This window comes from Diabrotica undecimpunctata, chromosome 10, assembly GCF_040954645.1.
Source record: "Diabrotica undecimpunctata isolate CICGRU chromosome 10, icDiaUnde3, whole genome shotgun sequence".
In the NCBI taxonomy this organism is placed as follows: Eukaryota; Metazoa; Arthropoda; class Insecta; order Coleoptera; family Chrysomelidae; genus Diabrotica; species Diabrotica undecimpunctata.
In genome coordinates this window covers 39,821,251-39,834,021 of record NC_092812.1, presented here as the reverse complement: position 1 = coordinate 39,834,021, position 12,771 = coordinate 39,821,251, and the positions used below count along the sequence as shown (strand labels likewise).

The following is a 12,771-nucleotide window of genomic DNA, read 5'->3' as shown; positions in this document are numbered from 1 at the left end:
AAGCTTGACATTCTCTCTTGTTTCATGGTGTTTGGACAATACGTTTTGATTCTTTTGAGGCAAGAGAAATCCCCTTCATTTGAGACAGAAGTTGATGATAATGAGAGAATTAATGACAATAATTTATTGATTTCGAAAACAGTTTGTTATGATGAATTGCAGTATATAAAATTATACATATCTTGTAACTTATCCCACCTTCCGAAAATATTTGGATCAGCATATAAAACTTTTAATTCATTTTCTAATTTTATTTTATTAAAAAATGATGGATAATTTTTAATTAACTTTCCTAATAGATATCTTGGAAATTCTTTGGCGTAACTTTTAAATTTTGAATTGTTAAAGAGGTCAAAAATTTGAAAATCTTCAAAATTCGAAGAACGAGTATCTATTTGCATAATGATAGTATCCAAAATTTCAAAATGTATTTGTTTTTCGAGATCTGTGTCTGTGTCATGCCTTTGTTCTTTTTTGTGGGGTTCGGAAATATCAAGCGAATCCAAAACGTCACTGCGTATATATTGAAAATTACTATCCTTACGAAAATTCATAAGTTTGATCTGCCAATTTATTTTTCATATCAAAAATATATTCTGCCTTATGGCTGTTACTCACGTCTGTAAAACCTAAAAACCTCTCATAAATATTACCAAGTAACGCGTATCGAACAACAATTGATAATAATTATGAATGATAGATGAATGATAGTTTCATCTACTTCTAGCGAAAAGCATATGGTTTCCTGAATCTCATATTCAACGTTATTCAAAATTTAACTAATTTATTAATATTAATTAATTGATATCAATTAAACGACGTAAAACTGCGTGATTATTTTTTACAATTTCGTTATGTTTAATAGCATTTTCAAGTTGGACATTATCTAATGAAACGTAGATATTTTGTTTTCCAAATAAATCTAATTTAATATGGCTGTATGTATGATCTTTTGAAATATCATGTTTTTTTAAAGCCCTAAATAATTCCTTTACATTATCGTAACCAGATTCACACCACGAATTTTGATGTTTGCCCTATTTGTCGAAAATAAGATGCAAGATGCATTTTACTCGGTTGCGGGAGATAAGCTGTGATGAAAGAATTACAAATATCTCATAATATTATAGTAATAGCACTAAGCATCAAGGTACGCCATGATCTTGTTTTTGCGGTTGACCATAGACTAACTGAAGGAGAACTATGTACAAGGAAGTCAGGGAGCAAGTTATCAGAGCAAATGAAAGTGTTTACCACTAATAGAAAATACAGCAGGAACTTTTCTTGGTTTGTATGTTCAATACAGGACTAAACGGAATTAAGTCAAGTTGAATAAAATAATGAATAGGAATGGACGGGAAACCTACTCAGCGATCAAAGAGTGTAGTGTGTATGAAGAGAATGGTAAAAATTATAATTTATGAAAGAGATGTACTTACTTCTTTCCTCTCTCGTTTCTTCAATGGTTTCGAATCCGTCGGTTCCATTTTGATGTAAAGCTGGATGGTTATTGAATAAATTAGCCACGAAGGCTAAATTTAACTTGTAAACTCCGTTGACAACATCCTGAGGAGTAACGAAAGCTCTGCATTTTAGTTTAGCAGCCTGCTGTAGCATAATCTCGGCTCTGCTGATTAAATCCTTTTCATAGAGAGCTTCAGTAGTAACATCAATATCTGCAGGAGCAATTTGTTTAAGAAGATGAGTGTAAACTTCAGAATCTACAATATCGCTTTGGAAATTGGTAACACGACGATGTGTTCCAGCCCTTTCCAAATGGTAATTCACCCATCGCAACAAGATAGCTTCTGGAGATAATTTCATCAAATCGTCAATCTTTTCATCATCAGAGAGCAAGGTCGTCAATCCTGGGCAATGCTCTAACGTGATCTGGTTAAAAAGACCTATTCTGATTATTTGCCAAAGAAGTCCTAATACTAAGTGAGGTGTTCCTTTTGACAAGTTGTGTGCGTCTATGTTAATAACGTTACAACCAATTGCAGAGGCAGAAGATAAGGCGAGTGTGAGGTTTTCTAGTTTTGTGTATAGTGTCAATTTTTCTTTGTTTATTGCTCTTTCGTCAATTGTATCTGGACATGAATGGTTTATTACTTTGCTAAAATAAAAAATATTCTGTTAAAATGTAAATATTTAAAAATGTCTGTAATATATGAGCTTAAACAAAATTTAAGAAAAAGTATACTTTAGCCAATTCTAATAAGCAGTTCTTTGGTATATCAACTACTATGGTATTTACTTATTAAAAGTACTTAGATTGTTATTTTATTGTTAGACATCCTACATTACATGGATTTAATCCTTACTTTAATATTCAGTTTAGTCTGTAATAACTAAACTTGTTTACATACATATATGTTGACCAGAAGAGACTTGTTCATTATAGTGTATTATCCAGCAATAAATAATCGAAATAAATAAATAAAAATGTAATGAATATTTAAGCCAAAGAGTTACAGAAATTACTAAGGAACTCCGGATATTAATCGATGTGTTTTTCATCTCCGAAACACATTTCATCAAACAATTATTGTAGATAAATAAAGGCAGAGAAGAAGAAGAAGAAAATCTATCTATTGTATACATACAATTTGTCATTTTGTAATACGTTAAAGTAGTTTTTAAAAAAATGTTTGTTTCTTGCATTTAAAATGTAAAATACCTATTTGTCTGTCTAGAGATACGTCAAAATGACGTGCAACATCAGCTTGTGAAAGACAAGCCTCAATAACATTCACAGCACTTACAATTTGAACATGTGACTACCAGACTACTAATGCAATTGACAGATTAATTTTCATGGCATACCTTGATTTGTAGAGAACAAGTTTTCCAATTGAATGGTATGTATAAACAAACAAGTTTTTATTGCAAAAATTGGAATAATAGTGGTGTTCCTTAGATATTTTTGATGGTACTATGACTATTATTTTTAATGATAAGTGTCCGTCGGAATTTTTTTTTGTTAAATAAAAACCTAATTTGCCGTTTTTGCAAAACAAGTTGAAAACATCTGTTTTTTGGGTTCTGTCATATCTAACACTATGTTGAACAGTAATAGGGATAGCCCATCGCCTTGCTTTAAGCCAGTGGTAGGTAATACAGAATGTGTCCGTGGTATGTTCTCCTATTCTGACCTTGGATTTAATTCTCGATACATATTTTTGTTAAAGTAATAATTTTACTAGGTACCCCTATATTTATCATGGATATCTACACACTATCCCTTACGACATTTTCATACAATTGTAGAAAATCTTTAAACTGGTGTACTCCTTTGAATTCCCAATTCTTTTCCAGCATTTTCCTGATAGTAAAAATCTGATCTGTTGTTAATCTTCCCGATCAAAAGCCGCCCTGGTAATCCCCGAGATCCTACAACTTCTATCTTCTACATAACTGCTAGCGTTATAATACAGTTTTTCATAGTGGTGCATCTATTGTTGCTCGCTAATGACTTCTAAGTTGTTGGTATCTTTTCTGTTCTATTCATGTGTTTTGTCATTTGGTAAGCAAAATTTTGTCTTCCATAAACATAATTATCAATTTAGCTAATAAGCTTTTCCCATGATTGCGGATGTGTTTGCCTTGAAATTTTTTTTACTTCGTTCCGAACATCCCTGTATTATTCGTTGTTTTCTTCTTTATTATTTTGTAAGAAATTGTTATATGTCCGCTTCTTTAAAATCACTAACTTTTCGATTTTTTGGTTCTATCGCCGTAATCCTTTTTGGCTTCTTTTTTTTGCCTGAGGCCATATAAGATACTTTTTCAACACATTTTTTCAAATTCTCTCATGCATCCTTTCAATCTGATTTCGTAGATTATGGTTTTAGATGTTAATTTAAGCCTATTTGGTAAACATCTCCTACTTATTCTTTCTGCAAATATATTTTACGTACTTCTTGTCGGAGCGATGCATTCGAATCGATAACTACTAGATAGTGGTTGAAATATAATGTCACGTCCGCGGTATACTCGAGTATATTCTGCTTGGTTTTGTAATTTTGCATGTCCTATGAATTATTGTGCAGTTTATTATGAATATCGTTATGTCTAAAGAACGTGTACGTAATTTTCAGTTTTTTCTCCTTAGCGAAGTGTCTCATTTAATTTCATTTGTAATTAAGTGTTGTTTTCGGTTTGATTCCACTACTTGTGAAAAAGGCACGTTTCCGATTAGAGCATTTAAGTCACTTCCTATATCACACAGTCTGTTATATTACGTTTGCTAAGTATTTTATGAAGTGATTTGTATAGATCTATTGTTTTCTCCTTTTTATTTACCTTAATTCTGAAATATAAATCTTTATTAATAAATATCTTTTTATAAATAGTTTTAATCTACTTTACTGGCATTGTGTAATTGTTGAAATTTTTGTTCCTCGAAATTCCTTCTTTTTTCAATTCTATGTTTCAGTTCTATCTTTATCTTACGATTTTATACTTCGTTGTTTATTTCTCGTTCCTTCGAGTCTAATTATCTATAATTCCAGGTAGCTATCTTTAATATCTCAGTTATTCCAGATCATTAATCCTTGACTTACCTGGTTGATAATGATTTTGATCTTTCTGGCCTTGGAGTTTATTGCTTCTGAGTGTTTGTAATTTCCCCAGTACAGATTACCAATCTGTAGTTAGGTAAGTCGAACTGTTGGGATGCCACCTTCCAATCTTACTGATTATCTGTAGGAGTTTTCCATCACTTAGTTGGTAGGTTGATTAGTAGGTAGAAGTAATTATGATACGAAAACGTTATCAAAACTGTTTACAAAATTTCTTCTGAAAAGTCGATAATAGAAAGCAAAAATCTGCTACCAAACCATCAATTTGGGTTTAGAAATAAGCAATGGACACTATAACTGGCTTATAATACGGTGGGATTTATGTGACGACTGCGCTCCCCAATCCAGAGGTGTAATATCATCATAACCATGAAATACATGGCACGGGGGGAAAAGTATGTCATAGAGCTGGCGAACTCTGGGGATTTTAGGATTGGGACAGTACGGGAGCACTGTCGTGCTTGACAGCATCTCATCACAACTCGTGGAAAAAAATGGACACGGAGAAAAAAAAAGATAGACCCAAATGGGGACTCATAAATCAGTAACTCTTCCGAGTGCACAAATAAAAATAAAAAGGTAACGAGTAGAGAGGCGACCTCGGTCGCGGACTCTGTCTCTGCATTAATGACCCATTCAGTGTTCTACAGAAGAATCTAATTGAAATCTTTTGAACCCAGTATAAGTTAGCAAATATTCGTAAATAGTTTTGGTCAATGTTTGTAGCTGTGAATAGTTCGACCATAATAATATGTCCAACTTTGCCAAACGCCTTCTAGAAATCAATGAACCACAGGAAAACCTTTGATAATAATTGAATATCTGAATAAAACCTCTCTCCTTTTGGATTCATTTCTAAATTCAAATTGACTAGACTTATCTCTTCTCGACAGAAGGGTTTAGGGAAATTGTCGATAAAGATGAATAAATCAGTTGATCAGATCGGATTGGCTAATGTAAAAGTCGAAAGTGTTTTTACGAAACAAAAAAAAAGGAACGAGAATCATAGGGAACTTCAATATAATGTTCAAATCTATTGTACATTTCGATAGTCCAGAGTAACAGATAACTATTTACCTAAATCGTTTTCGTACCTCGCCGTCAAAGTAGATGGCACCCCTGTGTGTGTACCACTAAAAGTGGAAATATTTTGGAGACATTAGTTGGAGTGTTCGGTTTGAATCGGAATCAGCTCTATTTTGGATGCATATTCAAGAACAATTACTACAAAAATTTAATAAAGAAATAATAAAAAATGTTTGAATTTTTTTAATCTGAAAAATTAACCTTAATATCAAGTATTAAATTATCAATCGGTTCAGTATAAAATGCCTTCAGGCTCCTTTTTTGATAATTGCGAAAGCCAATGTAGTACCTTGATTTTAATTAAGCTTTGAATATATTTATTTATTATAGAATAGACAAGATTTGGCCAAATTTTTGAATAACCAGTATTTTTTTTTCTTATTTAAAGTTTTCAAATTATTAACAATACAAAAGTACTAATCTGGACTCATCTCTGGTTTAGGATATTCAAATTATATACACTTACCACAGCAAAATACCATCCTTAACTTTCTCGTAGAGGTTTCTACCTTCTGAGTCAATCGGCAAGAGTTTCCTTAAGTCAGGATCATGTTGTAAGTTTGAATTGATCCAGTCAGAAAACGCTAATTGTTCTTCAACTCTGACTGAATGGGTTGTACCTTCGTTCGACGCTTCAGAAGTTCCTCCAAGATGCTGCAGGTTTTCTCTTTTTGATACAGCAGTTCGGAATGTGTTAGCTACTTCATTAGCCTTGAGATCACAGATAAGTTTTTCGAATTCATCAAATGTCAGTTTACCGTTTATTTTTGATTTATTGGAATTTTTGAACTCCTCTTCGATAAGGCGTGATTGGTAACCAGCTATCTTCAGACCACATAATTCTAAAGCTTCTCTTAGTTCCTTTAAGTCTATGTGCCCATCTCCGTTTTTGTCAATCTGTAACAAGGTGTAAGGGAGTTAAAAGCTAGTATAAGAAAAGCTACATTTAAATCATTAAGCCGGACAGGTATACAAACATATTGTCTAATGCCGAAGATTGCTCGGTATTATTTGTCTTCTTTGATTGAGGTTAAAATATCGACTGACGATAGGAAACGATTATTCGTCAGTAGCTCTCATACACACTAGTCGCTACTTGCCAAATAGCAAATATTTGCTATTCGGGACTCACCGAATATAGCATATCTGTATCCGGATTCACAGTAGGCAAAATAGACTGCTCGACAAAAATGCGAATTATGAAAACTTTCGTAGAAAATATTACAATAAGAAAAATATTAATCTTAATTAACAGAAAACACAACTTTCTTTTTTTAAACCAAATGGAAACACAAAAGTAAAAATAGAATGTAAAACTAAAGTCATACGCTGTAATTTGCATGCTAAAGGTTTACCTGGATCTTGCCGGATGTTACCTGGAACGAGACTACATAACGATAATAAGGTTTTGTGGTTCTTCAGTTGTTATTCTGACTTTACAGTTAAATATTAACTGAAAATGGAAATTCGAAAAATATATCGACAATCTAGTAAACCGCATGCCTGAGAGTTTTGGCAACACTGATCTCCATAAGCCTAATGTTATTTTCTTAACGTGGAACGCTGTATAAAAGTTACTCCCCTCAGGTATCGCAGACAATAATAATCTGCAATGCTAAAAACGCCAAATCAAAGAGTCGTTCCCTTAGTATGGCTGGTAACACCAAAGTACCCCCTGTACAACTGACAAGGCTAACCCTCCGCCCAACTTCTCCTGTAGCAGTCTACTCCACCCAATAATCAACTAATGTCGCTCGCCCCTACTCCAGTCCCCCGCAAAAAAGGGAATAGCCGTACCTTGAGGAGGTGAAAGCTTAAACGAGAACGTCATAACTTGTTTTGATTCCGATTTCTACCTCTTCAGGGCTTTTATACATTACGGATCCGTTATGACACCAGATAAATTTACAAAAGGCTTTATCAATAATGAGAGCCGCTGTAGCAATAAGAAACACTAATGGCACAACTATCTGGCTCATAAACAAGTTCGAAAGCTAAATAACTATCTGGAATACAACTAAAAATTCCTGAAAATTATTTTATTAAATTATTAAAATTATTAAGTTCTAGGAATAAACAATGAAATGCAAACTAGATAAATTTTTTACGAACAATATTGAGTTATTCAATATTAATTTCAAAGTTTAATATAAATATTATTCGCTTTAAAGTTACAAATACAAAGGTATACAGGAGCTTCATATCTCCAGGAACTGTTTGTCCGGTAGTATATTAAAGTGTAACGGTGCTTCACACTTCTAATCCGTAGAACAGCACGAAAAACACATAACACTCTATTAGTATTCTGATATTCAGATCCAGATTTTATCGTGCCCACAAAGAAATCTCCTGTTGCTCTTGTTTGTGCAATGAGACAACGAATTTCTAAAGATGAAGATTTTTAAATATTACCAATAATGGGGTTTTCGTGATGATCAGCCTCCCATACTCGTGGCATGCTGTCATTACTTCAGCTGCAGACACTACTGCTGTCTGGTTATCGGTACGTGCTAGCAGAACCGTATCATCTGCATGAGTACAGGATAAAAATGAGCGGAGATAAGATACATATTTTTCTGACTCCCCTACTTATATTGATTATATGGCTTCATGGCCAAACCTTATTGAAACCTTTTGACCTCAGTATAAGTTAGCAAAGCTTCGTACATATTTTCTGTCAATGTTTGCAGCTTTCAGTAGTTCTACCATTATGATATGTTTGATATCAATGCATTTCTCATTATCAATCCATTTTCAAATTCACACTGTTCACACTGCTTAATACTTATCTTTTCTTCCAGTTTTTTATGAATTCTGCGATGAATGTTGTTTACGATTACATTAGTTGTGAGTTGTGCGAGTTGTGAAATCTCCCATGCTTATCCTTTGGCCTACTCGATCCATTGACGAATACGAGTCCCAATTTACCAATACAACCACTTTTGTTGGTTGGAGTATGGATTGAACGCTGCACCCATTATATCAAATCACAATTTTATAGGCCAGTGAATGACCGTTTTAGAGTGTACTTTTCCTCGTCACCGCGGACTCAGTTTTGAAATTAAGCTTAGGGTTGCTTTTACTTGGGGGGTGAACGCCGTCCCTTCTCGGGGATGAAAGAACATACGTTCAGAATAAGTCCGAAAATAAATAAATTGACTAATTCTAAGCAACTTTTGTTCTATTTATAGAGTTTTTTCACTAAGTAAATACTTTTTGAGTTATTGCGATTGAAAATGTTCATTTTTCAAAAAAGAAAACCACGTTTTCAGACGGTTTTTCACAAATAACTCAAAAAGTAAGTATTTTATTGAAAAAAAAATTTCAGTAAAGATAAGGCTTATTAAAAAAATGGTGTATTTATGAAGTCTGTAGATCCAGTAGAAACAGAGTTTTAGCCCATGAAAAGTAGGTTCTTATTTGTGAAATTTCAAATCGAATATTTAAACGTGAAATAACTAAAAAATTAAGCACTTTTCGGGGAAAACTCATCAAACCTTTTTTAAAGTGTTTAAAAAAGTTTTATTTTTTATTTTTAAAAAAGTTTCTAGCATCAAAACTAAGCCAATTATGCTATAAATAAAGTTGGTCCTTTTTTTTTGTAAAATAATCGCAAAAACACCCCCTAATTAGCACCCCAAATGAAATTAATCGTTACCACTTTACAATTTACTTTATTTACGTACTTTTTATATTATGATTATGATCTGTAAGTTTGACCGGTTTAAAGTGCTTATTTTTGAAAAAAATTGTTTGAAAAGTAAAAATTAAAAATTTGTTTTTGAAATTTTGAAATAATGCCTTTTTTCAAAATAACTTAAAATCATTAGTAATACGAAAAATCTTGAAGGGTAAAAAATATAGGTTTTGCTTTTCTGAACATTTTGGTTTTTTGTTTGTTTTTCTTTAAGTAAGAAAAAATTGGTTAGATATGTGAGTCGTTCAAGCCCTTTCAACTACAACCTTTTCAAAATAGGGGTTTAACAAAAAATAAATTAAATGATCTTTTTGCCCTTAAAAAACCTACAAAATGGTTTTTTTACGTACTTCATAGCGTATACTGAAGCATTGCAAGATACATGTACATAATATATTATTAAGGAACATACATACTTGCACCAATCTTACAAACTATATATACACTCGCGATCATAAAATCCGGGTCACCTTGATATTCGGCGTTATTTCATTTTTAACGAGCTTTATCGTAAATAATAATAAGACAAATACAAACTAATGCATGTTTCTGAGAATTGTTGTCGGCTTAGGGTTTCCTTTGTAACAAAGAATTCCAATAATGCCGATTTCGCGGAAAACTATACACTTCCCAAAATGAACGGTACCTGTAACTGCCGCTTGTTTTAAATGTCTCATTTGTGCTTCGACTTTCTGTTCAAACGCAACAAACAAACGTTTATTATTGCCACCATTAGTATTTATTAGTGTCATTATTAGTGTTTATTATTGTTTATTTTTTGCCAAAAATGCCTTGACTGTTGTTGAAACGGCACGCATTGTTGCGTTTGTGGAAAACGGTCACACTCAACGGCAAGTCGCAAGAACTGTTAGCGTAAGCCTTTCTACGGTTCAACGAGTGCTTTAACGCTTTCAGAAGACGAGTTTGCTAATCAGACGACCTGGTTCTGGACGAAGAAGAACGACCACGGCACGAGATGACCGTTTCCTTGTGTTTCAGGCTTTACGAAACCGGACCACAACTGCGGTTATGCATCGAAATTGCCTACATGAAGTACTAAATTGCAATGTTAGCGTTGCAACAGTCAGGAGAAGACTTCATTCTTTTGGACTATCTTCTCGGGTAATGGCTACAGGACCGCCACTTGGACGTGCGCATCGAGTTGTACGACTAGCTTTTGCTCGACATGACGCGCATTGGGGAATTAATGATTGGAGCAAAGTGTTATTCTCAGATGAATCCCGTTTCTGCCTAACTGGATCCAATGTACGTGTAAGAGTTTAGAGGAGAACCGGTGAACGATTTTCACAAGCTTGCATTGCTCCAAGAATGCCATTTAGTGGAGGCTCGGTCATGGCTAGGGGAGGTGTATCTTCCGACTTCCGCACAGAATTACCCTTCATTGAAAATGGGTCCTTAACTGCAAGAAGGTACATTACGGAGATTCTGGAAGAACATGTTATGCCCACCATGGCAGGGTTTAGAGAAGACGCAGTTTTTATGCAGGACAACGTGCGACCACAGGTTGCCAGGATCAGTATGCAATACTTGGACAAGGTTGGAATTACGAGGTTACCCTGGCTAGCTAGATCTCCGGATTTGAATCCCATCAAACATCTTGGCACGATTTGAAAAAACGTATTCAAATCCATACACCTCCTCTTAACAACGCACAGGAGCTTAAGGATCTGTTAGTAAGAGAGTGGAATAACATACCACAACATGTAATCCGGAGAAAAAATTGAGAATATGCCCCGTCGTCTGCAAGAGGTTATTAGAGCAAGAGGAGGCAATACACGATATTAGTCATTGAAATTTCACTGATGTTTTACCACGTTCTGTATTTTTCATTTTTTCTTTCGTATGTCTGTTTCAACAATTTGGTTTGTTTTCTGCTTTTTCAATAAAAACAATAAAAAAACCGTTTTTTCTTTCTTTCAAAACAAACATTGATGACAAATAAAAAATACATTAGCCTAAAAAAAGCTTATTACTACACCAGATGCAAAAATATTCAAGAAACTTGAAATTTTCAAGGTGACCCGGATTTTATGATCGCGAGTGTATATATATATATATATATATATATATATATATATATATATATATATAAAGCAACGAGAAGTCGGATTTTCACAAGTGTTGTGATAACCTCCATGAGAGTGGATATATTGAATTATTATTATAATATTTAACTTTTTAATTTTCCTCGTCTTTTATCTCTATCAATAGTTTTTTTAGTGCACTCATCTCATGGAGTCTTTTCCAATCATTCGATTATTTGTACTCGTATCACTGCCGTTGTCGATGTATTCCCGTATAGTTACAAAACTTGTTTACTGGATTATTATTATTATTATTTTCTTTCTCGTATCTCCAGGTTATCAATTTCCATTATTCCTGGACATGTTTGGATTTCATGATGGATTCTCCTGTACTTTTCTTTTTTTGTTTCTTTTATTTATTCTGTCGTTATTCTCAGAAATTGAATTAAAATTTGTGTAGTGTAGTAAAAATCTAGTCAATCACTAATTTGCGTATGCAAACTATATCTAATTTATTTTTAAGGCAGGTTCTTAATAAATATTGAGTATATCTGTTATCTATTATGACTGTTTTAAACAAGCACAAACAAAATTTATTCAATAAGGAGTTACTCATTTATACCCGTATAACGTAACTAACAAACAATCTTCAAAATAATGCTATGATCTAAGACAAAAAATTATTACAGTAGATGACATCAGTCAAAGTGATTTATATACCAGAGGCCGAAACAAGTTATTTCTATTGTAATCATGTGTATTCAATCAAATGATGTCGTATATTATAATCCGCCATACTATTTTTATTCCATTTATCTATTGCTGCTTATCAATTCGACAAAAATCGGTTATCAGACAAAAATTCCAATATATCAACTACAGTCATATCTACCTTTTTTTATTTTTGTTTAATCTATATTTATATTTTTGTAAAATGCGTTAATATATTAAACATTGGTACAAACCACAAGTATATTCTAAACTTCAAAACTCAACAGGAACATAATAGACAATACATTGCAATAAAGGTAGTATGAAGTATAAATAATATTTTTCTACTCCTCGCGTCATTGATCAGTTGTTACATATTATACTGTAGGGATAAGGCAACGTTGCCTAATAAGTCTGATAGTGAAAGGTTGTAGTAAATTTTTCAAACGACGAAAAAGTAAGGACTGGTGGGCAAACTTAACTCACCATTAACATTTTTATCTTTAAAAACGTCTGGAGATAGTGAGGACTTATAGTTTAATATCTTAACAGCAGTCTTTAGACCTCTGATAGTCTTCTGATGTTTGAAGGACATTCTGATTTATTTTAAAGCTACAAATCCTAATCACTCGTGGTAACTGATTTATTA

The 12,771-nt window shown here is 33.1% G+C and overlaps 1 protein-coding gene across 1 annotated transcript in view; it reads right to left on the bottom strand.

The window, feature by feature from the left end:
- Fim (plastin-2 fimbrin) overlaps positions 1-12,771 on the bottom strand; it is a 106,624-nt gene that overhangs the window by 12,214 nt on the left and 81,639 nt on the right. The window contains exons 2-3 of the mRNA XM_072546868.1: positions 6,136-6,566; positions 1,440-2,116 (exon numbers count right to left, since the gene is read on the bottom strand). Of these exons, the coding sequence (XP_072402969.1) occupies positions 1,440-2,116; positions 6,136-6,566 (1,108 nt within the window). The remainder of the gene's footprint in view (positions 1-1,439; positions 2,117-6,135; positions 6,567-12,771) is intronic.